This window comes from Bos grunniens, chromosome 18 (assembly GCF_055505025.1).
Source record: "Bos grunniens cultivar Pamir isolate PY7600 chromosome 18, Bosgru_T2T1.0, whole genome shotgun sequence".
NCBI classification, from domain to species: Eukaryota; Metazoa; Chordata; class Mammalia; order Artiodactyla; family Bovidae; genus Bos; species Bos grunniens.
Genome location: NC_141182.1, coordinates 18,885,240 through 18,907,259, shown reverse-complemented (window position 1 = coordinate 18,907,259; position 22,020 = coordinate 18,885,240). Strand labels below are relative to the sequence as shown.

General features: G+C 38.5%; 1 protein-coding gene across 4 annotated transcripts in view; it reads left to right on the top strand.

Annotated features, from left to right (window-relative positions):
- The window catches only part of BRD7 (bromodomain containing 7), a 45,044-nt gene that overhangs the window by 615 nt on the left and 22,409 nt on the right, over positions 1-22,020 (top strand). For all 4 annotated transcript variants that reach the window (XM_086350602.1, XM_086350601.1, XM_086350604.1 and 1 more), the window contains exons 2-5: positions 122-330; positions 17,557-17,686; positions 18,001-18,058; positions 21,719-21,863. In XM_086350602.1, coding sequence (XP_086206728.1) covers positions 122-330; positions 17,557-17,686; positions 18,001-18,058; positions 21,719-21,863 — 542 coding nt within the window. The remainder of the gene's footprint in view (positions 1-121; positions 331-17,556; positions 17,687-18,000; positions 18,059-21,718; positions 21,864-22,020) is intronic.

The window sequence follows — 22,020 nt, the reverse complement described above, 5'->3', positions numbered from 1 at the left end:
GTGCCATTGGCCACCTCTGCCTGTGCGCCTCAGACTGACTCTCCCTACCCAGTTTTACTCTGCGTTTTGGATACTACCCGGCGAGGCTCTCCTTTAATCGAGACTCTTTCTTTCGTTTAAGAGTATGTAGAGAAGCCCCTGAAGCTGGTCCTCAAAGTGGGAGGGAACGAAGTTACCGAGCTCTCCACGGGCAGCTCTGGGCACGACTCCAGCCTCTTTGAAGACAAAAACGATCATGACAAACACAAAGAGAGAAAGCGGAAAAAGAGAAAGAAAGGAGAGAAGCAGATTCCAGGGGAAGAAAAGGGGAGAAAACGGAGACGTGTAAAGGTAAAAGGTCGTTGCGTTGCTTCAGCTTTTAAGGTGGTACCACTTTTCTGAGCGTTGCCGCCTCCCCCTGCCAACCTCACTTTGTTTTTTCTTTGTATCAAATGAGACGCTGAAACGCCCATAAAATCGGGCTGACTTTGAGGAAGAGCAGGGCAGCATAGAAACATGAGTCATCTATGAGTTTCAACAACTCTTTAATTATGCTCTTAGTTGTACTCACACATCAGGTGAGTGAACAGCTAAGTCCTCATTTTCAGGAGCTGCTTCAAAGAGTCGTTTTTCCATCTAGGAAAGGTGAAAGTCGTGCTCTAGCAAAGCTCAGTGTTCGAGGTTTTGGGAAAACAGTCATTTCAAAAGTAAATGTGTTGTCACAGAGCACCAGATTTGAGCCCCCTGCGTCATACAGCAAATTCCCACTGGCTGTCCAGTTTTACATGTGATGTAAATGTTTCAGTGCTGCTGTCTTAATTCACCCCACCCTCTCCTTCCCCCTATGGGAGCTGGGAGGGAGGTTCAAGAGGGAAGGGATGTATGTATACCTGTGGCTGATTGGTGTTGATAAGGGGCAGAAACCAACAGAATATTGTAAAGCAATTAACCTCCAATTAAAAATAATTTTTTTTAAAAAAGTAAATGGGTCTATTGGGATTCAGATTTTGTTCTGAAATACTGTAATGCCAAATACATAATGAACGACTCTCATCTTTTAAGACAAAATCTGAGTCTTGAAGAGATAATTTGATCAGAAACCTTCAAGGGATATGACAGCAGTAACAAAAATAAGCATTTTCTTAACCATCTGCAGTTCCTAGAAAGGAAAAAAGAAAGCGGCTGCCATCTCTGTTTGTCATCTGGGTAAAATAGTAATAATAAACTTTCCTTCCAAGGATGATCACATATGTACCTGGAATTGTCCTAGACTACCTCTGCACTTCCCAGATTTAAACCTGTCACCAAGTGACTTATTGAATCATTTACTGGAACTTGAAGCTAAATTTCCATAGGCTCATTTTTATAATTTTTTTATATTTATATATACAACAGAAATGTTCTAGACCATGTGATTAAACACATTGGTAAGTCCCTAAATCTTAGTCTCTTTTTGGAGTTTCCTATATGTCTTTCTGCCCCAGTGTTTACTGCCTTTGTCTAGACTGACACTTGGAGAAGGCAATGGCACCCCACTCCAGTACTCTTGCCTGGAAAATCCCATGGACAGAGAAGCCTGGTGGGCTTCCGTCTGTGGGGTCACACAGAGTCGGACACGACTGAAGTGACTTAGCAGCAGCAACAGACTATGACAATACATAGAACTGTCAAATGTTTTTTCCCTAAATTGTAAAAGCCACATACGCATATGATTTTTTTTAATTCAAATAATATAGAAGTGAACAAGAAGGATGAGAGAAAAAGTTTTCCTTACTCAGGTATCTCATTTAGTCTTTCTCTCCAGAAATAACCAGTTTTGTTGTGGGGGGATTGTTTTTTAATTATTTATTATTACAGGATAAAGTAATTTATGAGCATAGTTTTAAAAAGTCAAGAGTACTATTAATACATTTAAACATAAAAGCAGACTCCTGTTCCATCCTTCCCAAACTTTTTAGTTTTTTCTTTGGATATTTATCTCCATTTCTAAATGTTGGTTTATTTTGCTGTTTACTGATTTCATTTGTACATCTTTTATTGACATCATGTTACAGAAGATGAGAATTTAAATTCATGTCCTTATGTAGCTCCATGCCCCCACTTTCCCTTCCTGCATTCTCCCACTGTAGATACATCTCAGTTCTTAGTAAATTCAGTGTTCAGTGTTCATTTCTAATTATTGTTTATTGGAGACAAGTGTAATATACAAATACAGGTCTGCTATTGACCAGTTGGCTAATTGCTTTCATTTGGTTGTTATGTACTAATTCTTCAAACTCTTAACAGATTTGTAAAAGCCACCTAGCTTCTGTTTTTCATGTGGGCAAACACGTCCCCCCCCTTTTTTTTTTTTTGAAACATCCGTCTTGCATCCATCCATCTCTGTCACTACCTGCTCTAATCTGGATTAGTTGATTAGACCTCCTGGGACTCCTTTGCCTGCTTTTGAATCCCATATCTTTCTCTTGATTTACGCCTTCGTTGTGGTGGACTCTTAACTCTACACACCCCCTAAGAAAGCATTCATAGGAGGTAGATTTTTGTTAAGTTCTTACGTGTTTGAAAAATCTTATTGTACTCTCATATACTCTCCTCATAGAGATTAATGGTTTGACTCAGCATGGAACTCCAAATTGGAAGTTATTTTCTGCCAGAATTTTGAAAGCATTGCTTGTTGTTTTCTTGCTTCCAGATTTGCTGCTGAGAAGTCTGTTTCCTTCTGATTCTTAGTCCTTTAAACATGGCTAGTATATGCTCTCTGGAAACGTTTAGAATCTTTCCATTGTCTTCAGTGCTCTGTTACTTTCAGTTCCGAGATGTTTGCTTGAAGTGTTTCTATGATAATTTCCTTTCCTCCATTCTCTCTTTGCTCTTTCCAGAGCCCCTGCTATTAGATGTTGGACCCTCAACTGGTTCTCTAATTTTCTTGTGTTTTTTTTTTTTTTTTCTCCTCTGCTTTTTTGTGTTCTTCTTTCAAAGAAAGTTCCTGAACTTTGTCCTCTGGCTCTGGTCTTGGATTTTATTTCAGATCTCGTATTTTGAGTTTCCGAGAACTTTTTCATATTCTGTAACCATCCTTGTTTTAATAGCATCCTGTTCTTTTTACATGTAGTATCTTTTTTCCTCTGAGATATAAATTGATGGGTTTTTTTTTTTTAATATTTTTCTTTTAAGTTTTCTTTTTCTCCTTGCATTGTCTCTATATTCCCCTCAAGTTTCTTCAGTTTATTTATTCCATCTTTTCTTTTAGCGTCAGAAGCATCATTTAATTATCTGTTAGGCCTTTGTAATAGATTTTTTATTTAAATGTGAAGCACAGAAAGGCGGATTATATGCTTTGTGCCTAGACAAAGTTTGTCAGCTGAGAGACTTCACTGTGGGCATGACTAACGGACCTGATCACTTCCATCAGGAACCACCCAACTTTTACCCTTTCCCAGGTTTCTGGGGTTAGAACTTTTCTCACAGGTGTCTCCTTCCTTGCAGGCAGGAGGTATCTTGTTTTCTCTGCTCTGGAGACTCCTCCACTTGCCTTTCATTTCCCAAATGTGTTGACATCTTTTATCCTCTGTGGTCTTCTCTGCTCTTTCTTCCCACCATCATCTCATTTAACTGGAAGTTGAGGTAACTCCTTTTAACCACTCCTGGTTTTAGTTCTGGCAGTTACTACTGTTACGCCAGCTACTATACTTTTCATTTCTTGTTTTATCAACTATCTCATCTTTGTATTAAATACACTGAATTTGATTATATTGCTGTACCATATTTTATTTTATATAACTTTTAAATGTTACAGGTAATGCTGCAGTGAATCTCACTGTTCACATCTCTTTATATCCTTTTATAAGGATATCTTCAAGATAGGTTCCTGCAAGTCTCTCCCTCTGCCCTTTCTTGACTGTGGCTTTGAGTGTCATCAGCCACCTATGTATTTTTATTTCATTGCAAACTAAGATGCTTTTGCTTCCACCATTCATTTGGACATAATACCCTGCACAGTAGGGCAGTAGGTTAATGATTTCCACTGTGAACGTGAAAGTCTCTCAGTCCTGTCCGACTCTTTGCAACCCCGTGGACTATACAGTCCATGGATTCTCCAGGCCAGAATACTGGAGTGGGCAGCTTTTCCCTTCTCCAGGGGATCTTTCCAACCCAAGGATTGAACCCAGGTCTCCCGCACTGCAGGCGGATTCTTTACCAGCTGAGCCATAAGGGAAGCCCAAGAATATTGGAGTGGTAGCCTATCCCTTCTCCAGGGGATCTTCCTGACCCAGGAATGGAGCCAGGGTCTCTTGCACTGCAGGCGGATGCTTTACCAACTGAGCTGTGAGGGAAGCACTGTGTAAAAGGTAAAGTGAAAACTCAAAGAAGTGAAGTGAATTTGCCCAGGTCCTGCTTTCCCAGGACTCAGGGAGAACCAGGAGACATTTCTGGGGTGTCACTGATTCTGTAGAGGCTTTTTGGGTTATCCCTTTTTTTCAAACTGGACTGGGGAAGGGGACGGGACACTTCAGAAGAACACCTCTCTCCAAGCTGTGCTCTGGATCTCCAGGGAGTTTTAGTAACAACAGCTACCCCTGGTCTTTTCTTGGGGAAGGTCAGCTTTGTGACCCCTGTGGGTCTGCAAGGGGCTAGAGTATATGTGGTTCTGAGGAACTGGTGGCTCTTCTGTCAGTTCCAGTAGCAGGAAGGAGGAAGGGCACAAGAAAAGAATAAAACATGCCCTTTTCTTTTCTTTTCTTTTTGAGGATAATTGTTTTATAATACTGTGTTCGTTTCTGCCATACATCAACAAGAATCAGCCACCTAGGTGCATGCGTGCTCAGTCGTTTCTGACTCTTTGTGAGCCCATGGACTGTAGCCTGCCAGACTCTTCTGTCCATGGGATTTCCCAGGCATGGATACTGGAGTGGGTTGCCATTTCCTTCTCCAGGGGATCTTCCCAACGCAGGGATCAAACCCACAGGTATACATACGTGCCCTCTCTTCTGAACCCCCTTCCGTCTCTCTCGCCATTCCACCCCTCTAGGTTGTCACAGAGCACTGAATTGAGCTTCCTGTGTCACACAGCAAATTTCTACTTGCTCTCTGTTTTACCTGTGGTAATGTAAATGTTTCCTTACTATTCTCCAGTTCGCCCCACCCTCTCCTTCCCTCACTGTCCTCGAGTCTGCTCCGTATGTCTGCCTCTCCATTGCTGTCCTGCAGGTGGGTTTATCAGTGCCATCTTTCTAGATTGCATTTGCGTTCATTAATATATGAAATTTGTCTTTTTCTGACTTCCTTCACTCTGTATAGTAGTCTCTAGGCTCATCCACCTCATTAGGACTGACTCAGATCCTTTTTTTTAATGGTTGAGTGATATTTCATTGTATATATATACACCACAATTTCTGTATTCATTCATCTGTTGATGGACATCTAAGCTGCTTCTATATCCTCGCTTTTGTAAAAAGTGCTGCAGTGAACATTGGGATACATGGGTCTCTTAATTATGATTTTCTCAGGGTGTATGCCCAGTAGTGGGATTGCTGAGTCACATGGTAGTTCCGTTCCTGGTTTTCTAAGGGAGTTTCCACACTGTTCTCCATAGTGGCTGTATCGATTTACATTCTCACCGACAGTGCAAGAAAGTTCCCTTTTCTCCATATCTTCTCTAGAATTTCTTGTTTGTAGATTTTTTAATGATGGCCAGTCTGACCAGTTCGTGGTGATACCTCACTGTAGTTTTTATTTGCATTTCTCTAAATATGCAAATGAGTGATGTTGAGCATCTTTTCATCTGTTCGTTGGCCATTTGTATGTCTTCTTTGGAGAAATGTCTGTTTATATTGTCTTCCCATTTTTTGATTGGATTGTCTGTTTTTCTGATATTGAGCTGCATGAGCTGCTTATATATTTTGGAGGTTAATCCTTTGTCAGTTTCATTTGCTGTTATTTTTCTTCCATTCTGAGGGTTGTCTTTTAATCTTGTTTATTGTTTCCTTTGCTGTGCAAAAGCTTTTAACTTTAATTAAGTCCCACTTGTTTACTTTCGTTTTTATTTCCATTACTCTAGGAGGTAGGTCAAAGAGGATCTTGCTGTGATGTATGTCAAAGAATGTACTGCCCAGGTTTTCCTCTAAGAGCTTTATAGTTTCTGGCCATACATTTAAATCTTTAATCCATTTTGAATTTTTTTTGTGTGTGGTTAAAGTGTTAAAGAGAGGTCAAGTTTTCCCAGCACCACTTATTAAAAAGGCTGTCTTTTCTCTGCTGTATCTCCTTGCCTTCTTCCAAGATAAGTGCCCATAGGTGTGTAGTTTATCTCTGGGCTTTCCATCTTGTTCCATTGGTCTATATTTCTATTTTTGTGCCAGTACCATACGGTTTTAATGTATCTTTGTAGTATAATCTGAAGTCAGGAAAGTTGATTCCTCCAGCTCCATTCTTCTTTTTCAAGATTCCTTTGGCTATTCAGGGTCTTTTTGATTCCCATACAGATTGTGATTTTTTTTTGTTCTAGTTCTGTGAAAAATACCATTGGTAGTTTTATAGGGATTGCGTTGAATCTGTTGTTTACTTTGGGTAGTATAGTCATTTTCACCATATTGATTCTTCTAATCCAGTAACATGGTATATCTCTCCATATGTTTGTGTCTTCTTTGATTCCTTTCATCAGTGTCTTATACTTTTCTGCATACAGGTCTTTTGTTTCTTTAGGTAAATTTATCCCTAGATATTTTATTCTTTTTGTTGCAGTGGTGAATGGGCTTGTTTCCTTAATTTCTCTTTCTGGTTTTTCATTTTTAGTGTATGGGAATGCAAGGGATGTGCCTTTTCCTTTTTAAAGTGTTTTTCTAAAAGGCATTCATAACTTCTGCTTGTATTTCATCATTTAGCCACTCTATCTGGTAAATGAAGGTGCAGGAAGGTTGGGAAATGTGTTTTAGTTAGGGGCATTATATCTTAATAAAAATCAAGACTCTTTTACTTAGAAAAATACGAAGATAAAGTTTTAGGGAAGCACAGATGTTTACAACACAAAACCCTGTAATTTTTCAAAGATGTCTTAAAATTTAGTAATGTCCTTTTGAGTAGGAAGGCACTGATTATAGTAGATAAAATGCCCAACAGATGGGATCAATAGTTTTCTTCCTATAAAGCAATAGTCTTTAATACCACCCACTGCGTTTGATTACTAAGAACTACATATACACTTTACAAATGATAACTGGTACTTTAAAAAGCAACTGTTACATTCTAGATTGTGTGCTTAGTGCTTTATGTATGTTTTCTCACTTTACTCTTCACCATAATCCTATAAGTCTGGTATTATCATCTCTCTCTTTGTTAAAGTTGTGGTAAAATACACACAGTATAAAATTTACCATCTTCTTCATTTTTAAGTGTCTGGTAGTGTTAAGAATACGCACATTGTTGTACCACCAATTTCTGGAACTTTTTCATACCCATGAAACAACTCCCCATTTCCGCCTCCTCCTCGCCCCTGGTAACCACCATTCTGCTTTATATCTCTCTGAATTTCACTGCTCTACACACCTCATATAAGTGGAATACAGTATACAGTAACACAATATTTGTCTTCTTGTGACTGACTTCTTTCACTTAAGGTTTATTCATGTTGTGGCATGTGTTAAGAGTTTCCTTCCTTTTTGAGGCTGAATAGTAACAATGGCACCCCACTCCAGTACTCTTGCCTGGAAAATCCCATGGACTGCAGCCTACCAGGCTCCTCCGTCCATGGGGTCGCTAAGAGTCAGACACGACTGAGTGACTTCACTTTCGCTTTTCACTTTCATTCATTGGAGAAGGAAATGGCCACTCACTCCATTGTTCTTGCCTGGTGAATCCTAGGGATGGGGGAGCCTGGTGGGCTGCAGTCTATGGGGTCGCACAGAGTTGGACACGACTGAAGCAACTTAGCAGCAGCAGCAGCAGTATTGTATTGTGTGGATATATTACATTTTGTTTATCCATTCATCCATCAATGGATATTTGGTTTGTGTCTACCTTTTAGCTATTATATATAATGTTGTTATGAACATGGGTATACATGTATCTCTTTGAGATCCTGCACTCTGTTCTTTTGGATGTATATCCAGAAGGAGAATTGCTGGATCAAATCATTGCCTCTTTTAAATAGATGAGAAAACTGAGGCTCAGAGAAGTTAAGTAACTGCTCAAGGACACAGGGCTAGCACAAGAACTCAAAATGCTGCTCTTAAAAGAGCTCTTTAGTCTAAAAGAGTTGTTGAAATGGACCCCAACCCTCAATCCCTTTATAGTATATGGAAACATAAATCAGTGCCCTGACAGAGGCAGAATTCTAGTTCTGAGAGTCCTAGATTCCTTGGCACTGAGGGGAATCACAGAAGACTGCTCAGAAAGTAGCATTTGAGCTTTTATTTAGAGATCAGAGTGTAGTCATGTTACACTACAGTCGATTTAGGGTCAGCTGTATATTCTGAGCTATTATGTAGTACAGTAGAAATATTCTTTTCATATCATACAATTAAGTATAAGGGATCGTATGTATAAAAAGCCATGAGTATTATACTTCATGGGCTTCTTCAGGTATTTTCAAAGATAATCTGACAACCCAGTTTTCATTTATATGCTGACTTGAGAAGCTGACCCCTGAACAGAATGTTGCATTACTGTGAAGGTAAGGAAGCTTACACACCCAGTAGAGAGTTAAGAACAGAAGCATGATAGTGGGCAAATGTGAGTGTGTCTATAAGGGACATAAGTAGTTCTTTTTTAAAGCACAGAATCCATGAAGAGAAGTATAGGATAAGATCCAAAAGATGGTTGAGATGTCAGAGTATGGAGTTTGAACTTGAATATGTAAGCAGTGGAGAGTCAAAAACTTACTGAGTGAAAGATAAAAAGTTGAGCCTTAGTAATGATAATCTGTTAACAATATCAGCAGATATTGAAGAGAATAGTGAGCGTAAGGAGACTTTTTCATTGAAATAGCTCAGGTGAGAAGTCTGTATTCTTTTATTGGAACTCAAACCTGTTCTTCAGAAAAGCGTAATCTAACCCAAATTCTATCTTGACTGCTTTGCAAGTCAGCGCCAGGTGTATATATTCAAAGAATTTAGGCTAGTCCTGTTATTAAGGATGTTATCAGAATAAAATGACAAGTGTTTTTCTTTAATTTTTTTAAAATTACGAGCATTAGCAAGGAGAGATAAGAAAGCCTTCCTCTGTAAACAATGCAAAGAAATAGAGGAAGACACTAGAATGAAAAAGACTAGAGATCTCTTTGAGGAAACTGTAGATACTAAGGGAACAATTCATGCAAAGATGGGCACAGTAAAGGGTAGGAACAGTATGGACCTAATAGAAACAGAAGATAGATACTAAGAAAAGGTAGCAAGAATACACAGAAGAACTATATAAAAAAGATGTTAATGACGCAGATAACCATGATGATGTGATCATTCACCTAGAGCCAGAAATCTTGGAGTGCAAAGTCAAGTGGGCCTTAGGAAGCATCACTACGAACAAAGCTAGTGGAGGTGATGGAATTCCAGCCGAACTATTTTCAAATCCTAAAAGATGATGCTGTTAAAGTGCTACACTTAATATGCCAACAAATTTGGAAAACTCTGCAGTGGCCACAGGACTGGGAAAGGTCAGTTTTCATTCCAATCCCAAAGAAGGGCAATGCCAAAGAATGTTCAAACTACCACACAGTTGCACTCATTTCACATGCTGGCAAAGTAGTGCTCAAAATTCTCCAAGCTAGTCTTCAACAGTACATGACCAAGAACTTCCAGATGTTCAAGCTGGATTTAGAAAAGGCAGAGGGACCAGAGATCAAATTGCCAACATCTGTTGGATCATAGAAAAAGCAAGATATTCTAGAAGAACATCTGCTTCATTGACTATGCTAAAGTCTTTGACTGTGTGGATCACAACAAACTGTGGAAAATTCTTCAAGAGATGGGAATACCGGATTACCTTACCTTCCTCCTGTGAAACCTGTATACACGTCAAGAAGCAACAATTAGAACCACACATGGAACAATGGACTGGTTCCAAATTGGGAAAGGAGTACATCGAGGTTGTGTATTGTTACCCTGCTTATTTAACTTATATTCGGAGCACATTATGTGAAATGCCAGACTGGATGAAACACAAGTTGGAATCAAGATTGCTGGGAGAAATACCAATAACCTCATATGTGAAGTTGATACCATCCTTATGGCAGAAAGCGAAGAACTAAAGAGCCTCTTGATGAAGGTGAAAGAGGAGAGTGAAAAAGTTGGCTTAAAACTCAACATTCAAAAAACTAAGATCATGGCATCTGTTCCCATCACTTCATGGCAAATAGATGGGGAAATAATGGAAACAGTGAGAGACTTTATTTTCTTGGGCTCCAAAATCACTGCGGATGGTGACTGAAGCCCTGAAATTAAAAGACACTTGCTCCTTGGAAGAAAAGCTGTGACAGCATATTAAAAAGCAGAGATTACTTTGCCGACAAAGGTCCATCTAGTCAAAAGCTATGTTTTTTCCAGTAGTCATGTATGGATGTGAGAATTGGACCGTAAAGAAGGCTGAGTGCAGAAGAATTGATGCTTTTGAACTGTGGTGTTGGAGAAGACTTGAGAGTCCCTTGGACTGCAGGGACATCAAAAAAGATCAAACAAGTCAATCCTAAAGGAAATCAATCCTGAATATTTATTGGAAGGACTGATGCTAAAGCTGAAGCTCCAGTATTTTGGCCACCTGATGTGTAGAGCCAACTCATTAGAAAAGACACTGATGCTGGGAAAGACTGAGGGCAGGAGGAGAAGAGGAGACAGGGGACAAGATGGTTAGATGGTATCACCAAGTCAATGGACATGAGCTTGAGCAAGCTTCAGGAGATGGTGAAGGACAGGGAAGCCTGGTGTGCTGTAGTCCATGGGGTCATGAAGAGTCAGAGCGACTGAACAACAAAAACAACAAGCGTTCATAGGACATTATTCACAAGCTAGAGTTAAGTAAAACTTATTTTTTATTGATGTAACAGTTTATAACACCAGTTTCATGGGTCCAGATACATGTATACCCATGTTCATAGCAACATTATTTATAATAGCCAAAAGGTAGACACAAACCAAATATCCATTGATGGATGAAAGGATAAACAAAATGTGATATATCTGCACAATGCAATGCTGCTGCTATATTTTGTCTTTTGTGTACACTATAGCACCACCAAAATTTACTTCCCATCCATCAGAATAATTGATTCATTTTATCCCTTTCACCCTCCTCCACATTCCCCTCTGGTGACCATTGCTGTATGCTTTGTGTCTGTGTGTTTGGGTTTTTTGGTTTGGTTTGTTCATTTATTTTGTTTTCTTTTTTGTTTTTTATGTTCTACATATGGGTGAAATCATAACAGTATTTGGCTTTCTCCGTCAGACTTATTTCACTTTAGCATAATGCCCTCAAGATGTATGGATATTGATGCATATAACAAGATTTCATCTTTCTTTTATGCCTGAGTAATATTTCATTTCAATGTGGTATTTTCTTTCCATTCATGCATTGATAAGCACTCAGTTTGTTTCCATATTTTGGCTATTATAAATAATGCTGCAGTGAACATAGGCTTATATACATCTTTTTGAATTAATGTAAGTAAAACTTAATGAAAATTTAAACTTATTCCTATACAGTAAATTTCCGTTCTGTTAAAGTCCTGTACTGGGTCCCAGGAGGCATACATATTCGTAAAAACTGACTTTTGAGTGTTTATGCTCAGCATTGTTCTGAGTTCTTTACTATTTAAATACTTCATAGCTTTATGGGGTAGGTACTGTTAGTATCTCATTTTGTTGCTGAATTAACTGTAAAGTAGCTTATTACTCAAGAGGAGAAATGAATGACGGTAATTGTTGAAGAAAGTGGAAATTCTGTCAAAACACAATTCATTGACTTCTTTTGTGTGAATCTGCCACACCCAGGATCTCAAGGCTTTTATAGCTTATTCCAGTCAGCAGAAAATCCTCCCCACTTTACCCCGCTTGGCTGTTCTCTCCTGAGGTGATCCTCTTAGTCACATAGGATCTACCAAGAGAAAAGGAGGACTCTTGACTTAGGACATAAGAGCAGTATTGGCCCTCTGATAGAAGGATTTTTTGTTTGTTTCTTCAGCAAATATCTGCAAAAAACCTGTTATGTATAATACTAGACTCAAATAATAAAGATAAAATACAGTTCCTACTCTATAGGACCTCAGAGTTAGGCTGGGGAATCAGACACAAAAAGATAAACTTCATGGCCTGGTAAATTCTAACAGAGGTGTGATTGAAGTGTTCTGGGAGTACAGAGGATGGTGTTCCTCGTTCTGCCTTGGGGACTAGGGAAAGCATCTAAGGGCTAAACTGTGGGACAGATGCTGTTTTCAGTGTAGGGCCGAAGATGAAGTATAGCTTCAAAGTGATTTTTTTCCGTTGAATTATAAGGTCAACTGTTAAAGCAAAGTTCTGAAATTGTTTTGCAGTTTGCACTGGAAGCAGTATTCGAATACAGGTTTCCCTGGTGGATCAGACAGTAAGGAATCTGTCTTCAATGCAGGAGGCCCAGGTTTGCTCCCTGGGTCAGGAAGATCCCCTGGAGAAGGGAATGGCTGCCTACTCCAGTCTTGCCTGGAGAATTCCATGGACAGAGGAGCCTGGTGGGCTGTAGTCCACGGGGTCAAAAAGAATCGGACACGACTGAGCGATTAACATCAATACCTATGTATGTTGTTGTTGTTGTGAAAGTCACTCAGTCATGTGTGACTCTTTGTGACCCCATGAACTGTTAACTCACCAGGCTCCCCTGTCCATGGAATTCTCCAGGCAGTAATACTGGAGTGGGTTGCCATTCTCTTCTCCAGGGGATCTTCCTGACCCAGGGATTGAACCTGAGTCTCCTGCGTTGCAGGCATATTGTTTATCATCTGAACCACCAAGAAAGCCCAGGTATCTATCTATACATCTTCTGAAAAGTAACCAATCTGAAGGATAATACCTAGAACTTCAGCTGGTGATTCTCATGCTTTCTTGTTCCTTCTTCATGCTATCTCTTAATGATTGATTAATTCTACAAATATTATGTATTCGGCATTATTGAGATTGGGGGTAGAGAGCTGAATAACACTTGAACCCCTCCCTCCTCACCAGGAACTCCAGTGAAACAGGCAAGCGTGTCTATCTGTAACATAGTATAATGAGCTAGTAGTAATAATATGAGCAAAGATTTACTTCATTCAATTAAAAAAAGTTTTACAAATTAATAAAATAATTTACCATTGAGTCATGGGTAAATAGGAATCCAGTTTGATATAAGTGCAGTGTGTTTGTAGTTACAGAAATAGCCGCTATTTCTCTATTCCGCCTCATACACACAGAATATTTACTCTCCCTGGAATTCTGTTTTCATCTCCACCCTGACTCCCACCCCCAACCTGGCTGAATCCTCTCCTTCAGGTCTCAGCTCAAATGCTACTTCCTCATAGAAGTCTTCCCACACTTCTCCAGTTCTAAATTAAACTCATCCAGCAGTTATTCTCTCCTTGAAATCTGTTTGTATTTTTTTTTTACCAAGTTGTTTAAAGTCTGCCTCATTTTACACTGTCAGCTTCCTAAGGGCAGGGCTGTGTTTGTTTATCCACCAGTGTGTGTCTGCAGAGTAAAATGCCATTTATTTATTGAATGCGTGAATAAATATTTACCATGTGCTAGGCACTGTGCTAAAAATTCACATATACTTATTAATCCTCAAAACAAGCTTCTAAGGTACATATTGTATATATTATTGTGTCTATTTTAAGAATGAGGAAATTAGGCCCCTGCTCTACCTTATGTAGTTACTCCATGACCTCATAGCTAATAAGTGTCAAAGCCAGAATTTGAACCCATTTTATAAACTGTAATTATAAACCCTCCTACCTGAAGTTAAATGGCTTTAGTATTTCTGTTAAGTTTTCTCTGTGTAATTAGCAAAATACTCTGTATTAACCAAAACTTCTGGTTTTACATATCTTACTCTCAGTAAGTGACGTTAACAATTGGATTCTGTAGTATTTTGGAATCATGAAAAAGAAAATTGGAAGGTAGGAATCATCAGAGTGTTAGGTGGAAAAAGAACTGTAGGGATCAAAGCCTCTTGTTTTATAGGTGAGACTGAGACTGAAACAGTAGAAGAACTTGTTCAAGTTTACATTCTAGTAAATTAGAAGCTAGATCTCCTAATTTCTAGTCTGGCAATAACATGTTACAATATCTCCTTTCACTTTAGGGTAGTTTCCAAGTGTATGTTATTTATATTCTTTTTCTCTTTTGGACTCTAGCCCAGAAGGCTATATTCTCTTGCCATACCAAATAGTAAAGTGCTTACTGTAGACCAGGCTAACTAGATGAAGTTACCAGATAGGGGCAGTTCAGAAACATAATACCTTCCTTTGGTACTTTTTCAGCTTTTCTGTTTCATGGTCATTTCACCATCTCATAAACTCTATAAGATAAATAAAAATCAACAGTTGAATCTCTATCTTGCAGCTGATAAAGAGGCCTAGTGAAAGTCAATGAGTGCCTAAGAAGGTCAGAGTGTGTTAAAGATGAAGCTAGAGCAAGAACTTGAGCCTCTAGACCATGTGTCAGCAAACTAGAGCCAACACCACTTGATTTTGTACATAAAGTTTTATTAGAGCACAGCCACACCCATTATGTTGTCTGTGGCTGCTTTCTTGCTGTACTGGCAAAGGTTAATATTAATAGTTGTCACTGACATTATGGACCACAGAGCCTAAATTTTATGTTACCTGGCTGTTCACCAAAAAAGTTTGCCAATCCCTACTCTAGACTTTTTGCACTATGGCCTTAGTTCTTTCTACCTAGGAGAGTGCTTAATTGCCTTTCAAGCTGTCCTTTATCCACTGTTTACATTTAACAGGAAGAGATCTTGTCTCTGAGGTCTTTTTCCATTGAACAGATGTTCAAAACCTGCCAATCTACAAAAGATTAATGCCAGTTTTTCTGGAGAAAATATACAAAACTTCCCTGAGTCAAAAATTACTGCCCCAGAATATGTCATAGGGCCATAAAAAAAGACACCAGTCAACTTAATGGAAACTGACCTCAAGTCCCCAGTAAGTACAATTTATAACATTGTTCTCTGGCGCTTCAGCCAGATATTTTCTGTATTAGATGCTTTGGACTATAGAACGTGGAGCTCTGTATCACTGGTGCTCCAAGTGTGATCCCTGCATGGGCAACACCCACATAGCCTAGAAACTTGTTAGTAATGCAGATTCACAGACTCTCCACTAGACCTACTGGATCAGTAATTCTGGGGACAGGACCCAATCACTAGTGTTCTAACAAGACTTTCAAATGATTCTGATGCACGCTGATGCTTGAGAACCTTCATGAGACCTTCAGAATTTGCATTTCTAGTAATTTCCCAGATAATGCTGATGTTGCTAGTCTGGGAACCATACTTTGAGAACCACCACTCTGCATCCTAGAATAAGGAATTAGGACGTAGACCAAGAAAATAAGATCCTATTGAGAATCTTGATTCTCAGGAGTGTAAAATAGATGGTTTGGGGCAATTTTACTCTAAAATTTAATTTTTAAGATGCAAAAAACAGGATTTTTTTTTAAACTATTACCTGGATGCCAACCATTCAGCTTTAGCAAAACATAACATTTTGCTTTTTGCTTGGTTTTATGTTTTTTTAAAGATATCAGAGTACAGACACCAATGAAGCTTTTTGTGTATCCTCCCAGAATCCATTCCTCTTTCTCATTCCCTAGAGAGAACCATGAATTTGGTGTGTATCGTGTAAACTTGTTTTATATTTTTACTACTTCTGTGTATATTTGTAAAGTACACTTTGAATATTTTCAAAACTTACATAGCTGATCTTGTAACAATTCTCAACTTTTTCCTCTAGAAATTGTTTCTAAACATAATACATGCTGATACAGTGTAACTTTAGCCTATTAATTTTACCTGCTGTGTAAATATGCCATAATTTATTAATGTATTTCCTTTTAGTAGCATTTTCCTTTTAGTAAGTTGTTCCTAATTTTTTACTATTTCAGAGTGCTGAAGTAAATATTCTTGTGCATGTCTTCATATACAGTTGTGAAAGGAAGTTTCTCCAGGGTACCTGCCCAGGAGTAGAATAACTGAGAAGTAGGGTAAAAGGTTGTTGTAGGTTTTCCCTGGTGGGTCGTTGGTAAAAAAATCCACCTGCCAGTGCAGGAGACGCAGGTTCAGTCCCAGCTTTGGGAAGATCCCCTGGAGAAGGAAATGGCAACCCACTCCAGTATTACTGCCTAGGAAATCCCCATGGACAGAGGAGCCTGGTGGGCTGCAGGCCATGGGGTTACACAGAGTCGGATACAACTAAAGCGATTTAGCACACACAAATGCACTGCAAGGTATGAGAGCCCTATTTCTCCACATTTTTTTCAAAACTTGAAATTTTCTGACATTTTAATTTTTACCACTCATAGAGATGTGAAGTACCTTCCAGTTTTTAAATTCATAATTCCCAGAGTTCCGGGGGTCTTGAAGCTAGTTTTCATGTTTCTTAACATTTCTAGGTGTTTTTTCTGGGGCTTACCTGTAATTTCCTTTACCCATTTTCTGTTGGGTTATTTGCCTTTTTACATGAATTTGTAGATGCTCTTTATGTAATCTTTGCTAATATTTTGATTTATTTGTGTTTCTCAGTCAGTAGCTAGTCTTTTAGTTTTATAGATAAAATCTTTCCCTATTCTTAAGTCATAAAGATTCTTTTACTTTATGTCAAGTTTTAAAATTAAGTCTTTAATGTATCTACAATTTATTTTTGCATGGGGTATAAGGTAGAGCTCTAATCTCATCGAGATAACCAGTTGTCCCAGCACTGCCCGTTTGTAGTTGATTTATCGCGCCGCTCTGATCTGTCAGGACTTGTCTGTGTGCACAGGTCTGTCTCTGGTCTCTGTTTCATAGATTTGTTTGTCCCTGTGTCAGACCTACATTGTCTTGTCACTTTATACAAACTGATAGCACACGTTTTATTGTGACCTTTTTCAAAACTGTTCTGATAATTCACTCTTCAAGATAAATTATGACTGGCTTGTCAAATTTCATGGAAAATCCTGTCTTACAATTTTGATAGGCTTTGCATTTTATTTATAGATTACTTTGGAGCGAACTGACTATCTTTCAGTTCATGAACATGGTATATCTCCTTTATTCAGGTCTTTCACAATGGCCTTTCAATAATGTTTCGTAATTTTTCCTAAAAGGTAATTGGTCATCTTTTATTAGATTTACTCCTGGTGTGTTATTTTGCTTTTATGAATAGTATTATTTTTCTGATTATTTAATTCTAGCATATAGAAGCACTTTCCCCCATTTATGAACATGGTGTTCTCTTATTTCCCAGTAGATGGCAGTAAAATTTCATTATTAATAATCTTCAGTGGCATCTTATTTTTTTCCACTGAAATTAAATGATTTATTTTAAAGGAATCAATTCTGAAATATTTGTAAATTATCTCCTTTTGTTCCATTTAGGAGGATAAAAGAAAACGAGATCGTGACCATGTGGATATTGAGGCAGAAAAAGACCTACAGTGTCAGGCCCCTGTACGATTAGACTTGCCTCCTGAGAAGCCTCTCGCAAGCTCTTTAGCCAAACAAGAAGGTTGGAATAACTCTGAATTAACTGTCCTGAATGAGGAAGCTGAAATTATTTTAAGGATGTTAGCCAGGGAAAGTTAAAAGTTTAAAAGCTGTTAAATTAAAATTTGTTTACATTTTCTTATATTACTGCTTAAGAACTTTAAGTTAATTTCTGTTTCAAACTTCTTGTTCTCACTTCAGCATATTTGAAAAATAAATGGAATTTCTGTATGAGATAATTTAATGATGGATATGAGATAAGTCATGTATAGAAAATAAGCTAAACAATACTGTCTAGATCTTCTCTCTTAAAACGCTCTTTTTTCTTTGCTTTAGAAGTAGAACAGACACCTCTTCAAGAAGCTTTGAATCAACTGATGCGACAACTGCAGAGGTGAGTTTTTTTTCTAGCATTTTTGTAACCTGGAAATTGAAATGGGAAATAGAGGATCCAAACCACTTCTTTTCATTATTATTTCAAGTCACATCTTGTGGCCTGTATCCAAACGTACTTGATTTTAAAGTGGATGATAAATATTTTGCCTGGCAATAGAAGTACTCCAAGAGGCTGACTTTTAGATGTTCTCATTTGGGTTGTTTTAACTGGCAGCTTGAAGAGTGTTACATAATCCTCTTAATGGCAGATTTTTCCTTAATCTAAAGTAACTTCTGATGTTACAGCTTTAAACCAGGATTAAACAATACAGGTATTTCCATTTGCTAATAGATCAAAACACTTTGTATATGTCTGTGCTGCTTATCACTGCTGTGAGTGTTCAGTAATTACCAAGTTTGGGAGAAGAAACAAAATACCATAAATAAGATTTGTACCCTCTCTTAAATGCAGAAATTTGTTCTAAAAATTATAGTATCTTGATAAAACCAATGTGAAGTTCTTAAAAGAGAAAAAAATAACTTGATCCTTGTTAAAATATTTTGATACCTCAGTTCACTCAGAATTTAAAGTTTTAGCCCAAAGACATCTACATTATTAGCAGAGGATTCATGGATATAGGGCATCCATTCATATCGTGAGATTTCTTCTGACTGTGTTGGACTTATATGTCAACCCCAGAACTTATCATAAATATTTTTTAAAATAAAGCTATCTGTATTCAACACCTATTCAGTGAAAATCAGAAATCAGTGACCTCTCTTCCTTTTTGGTGTTAAAGAACAGTTGAGAAATTTACATCTCAAGTCTTTACACTTGAATAAATCATTCATTGCTTGTCCCAAAGGAGTGAACAGGTTAAGTATTGAGCATTCCAACTCAATTAGAATTTTTGACTATAAAGTGTTCGGCTACCTTTTAATTTTGTTTCTTGCGATATAAGACCAGAATATAAGTTAATGGTGTCTCCGTAAGAGAAATCTACTTATCAGAGTCTCTCTCAGTCTGAGAATGTTCACATTGCTCAGAACATTATGGAAATTAGAACTTTAGAGCCATATTTTTTTTGAATAGCTGTAGTGATTCTTGATCCTTGAGGCTCAGCGCAAATACTGGAAAAGAATGTAATTGACCAGGTTTAGTAATAGCATCTTTGGTCAAACCAAGTCAGACTCTGTATTAAAATGACTAATTTTAGGAAGTCTAGATAATTTTCTCTGAAGAGGTCCACCAGAGATGCTTTGTGGTGTTATTCAAGTAACTTCTATGGACAGTATGCATTTGGATCTGTAAGTTCCAAAGTGGAACTTTTTGCTTATTCTCAATATTTTTTACTCTTACAGCTAGGTGTCCTGCTGGGAAGAACCAAGACAGATACACACACACCTGAGTTCAGATTCTAACTCTGTATTTTATGAGATTTATGACATAAAACAAATAATATGACCTCTGAGCCTCAGTATCCTCATCTCTTAAGTAAGAATACCAGCTCCCTGATGGCCTTTGTGAGCATTGCTACTGCTGCTGCTAAGTCACTTCAGTCGTGTCCGATTATGTGCAAACCCATAGACGGCAGCCCACCAGGCTCCCCCATCCCTGGGATTCTCCAGGCAAGAACACTGGAGTGGGCTGCCATTTCCTTCTCCAGTGCATGAAAGTAAAAAGTGAAAGTGCAGTCGTTCATTCGTGTCCGACTCAGCGACCCCATGGACTGCAGCCCACCAGGCTCCTCCGTCCATGGGATTTTCCAGGCAAGAGTACTGGAGTGGGGTGACATTGCCTTCTCCCTTTGTGAGCATTAGATATAAAAATACATCAATTCCCTACCACTGTGCCTGGCATGTGGTAAATTTATTTTTTAAATTGCTGCCATTATTATGGCTTTTTAAGCATTTTTAATGCTGTGGTTATTTGGAGTAAGAAAGCTTTGATATGCCAAATTTCCAGAGGAAAATAACAGTCTAATGAACTAATCATATAGAGCAGTGGTTTTCAACTCTGTCTGTCCTGTAAGTTTGTAAGTACCAAAATTCAAGCCTAGAAAAATCAGTGCCTGGACCACTCTTCCTCCCCCAAGAGATTCGCGTGTAGTGAGTCTAGGGTTAGCCTCCCACCGCACTGGAATTCTTTTTAAAGCTCCTCTCATGATTCTCATGCACAGCCAGAGTTAAGAACCTATGATAATACTCCATTGTGTATATGTACCACAGCTTTCTTATCCATTCATCTGCTGATGGGCATCTAGGTTGCTTCCATGTCCTGGCTATTATAAACAGTGCTGTGATGAACACTGGGGTACACGTGTCTCTTTCCCTTCTGGTTTCCTCAGTGTGTATGCCCAGCAGTGGGATTGCTGGATCATAAGGCAGTTCTATTTCCAGTTTTTTAAGGAATCTCCACACTGTTCTCCATAGTGGCTGTACTAGTTTGCATTCCCACCAACAGTGTAAGAGAGTTCCCTTTTCTCCACACCCTCTGAATCAGTTCTAATGAGATGGATGAAACTGGAACCTATTATACAGAGTAAAGTAAGCCAGAAAGAAAAACACCAGTACAGTATACTAATGCATATATATGGAATTTAGAGAGATGGTAACAATAACCCTGTGTACGAGACAGCAAAAGAGACACTGCTGTATAGATCAGTCTTATGGACTCTGGGAGAGGGAGAGGGTAGGGAGATTTGGGAGAATGGCATTGAAACATGTGTAGTATCATGTATGAGGCGAGTCGCCAGTCCAGGTTCGATGCACGGTACTGGATGCTTGGGGCTGGTGTACTGGGACGACCCAGAGGGAGGGTGTGGGGAGGGAGGAGGGAGGAGGGTTCAGGATGGGGAACACAGGTATACCTGTGGCGGATTCATTTCAACATTTGGCAAAACTAATACAATATTGTAAAGTTTAAAAAAAAAAAAGAACCTATGATAGAAAGCACTGGGTCTCAAGTTTGGAGGTATTATGATAACCTTTTTAATGTCCGTTTTTTGAGCAGTCCCCTACACACACGATAGAAGTTATACCCATTAATTTAAGAAAATGTATATGGTTGTCCTTTGGTATCCACAGGGGATTGATTCCAGGAGCCCCCGTGGGTACCAGAATCCAAGGATGCTCAAGTCCCTTACATAAAATGGCAGCAGTCCAGTGAACAGTCAGCTCTCATATCCACGTTTGGGAAGCTCACAGATACAGAGGGCCAGCTGTACTCATGAGTATGCAACAGCTCTGTGACCCACCAAGAGTCCAAGCCTAGCTAGAAACCAGTGTGGAAGACTGCAGATGTGTATTTTAGTTACTATTTCTGCTTTTTCTCTATGGTTAATAAAAAATACATAGTATTAATCTCCCAGAGTACAAGACATTTTTTAGTTAGTCTAGATTTCTTATTTTGTTTCATCTTTCCCTGTGTTGGAGATGTTGCAAATTAATTAAGCTGCATATTTTAAAAGATTCTGTCTTAAGGGTACAATTTATATGTAAAGCATCTGAACCTTATTAAATAGTTATTAGTCTTTAAAATCATTACTTCAGTTTTTAGTGAAAAACATATTAGCCTGCTACAAATTCTACATCTGAAGGATTTCCTCTGACTTAATACTCCTTGACCAGTAATTTTGTTTGTAGTAGAAATAAAATTGCTTTTTTCCTGTCTTCACAGAAAAGACCCAAGTGCTTTCTTTTCATTTCCTGTGACTGATTTTATTGCCCCCGGCTACTCCATGATCATTAAACACCCAATGGATTTTAGTACCATGAAAGAAAAGATCAAGAACAATGATTACCAGTCCATAGAAGAACTGAAGGTAACTTGTTATTTATGTTGTATTGGAGAATAGACTGAGCTATGCTACAGTATCTATTCAATTAAGAGCCAAACTTTTGGATCCTGGGTATGCGAAGTCTTTGTAGAAATCTGCATGTCTGGTATTCAGAATCATTCTCAAGTTTATTTTAATATCC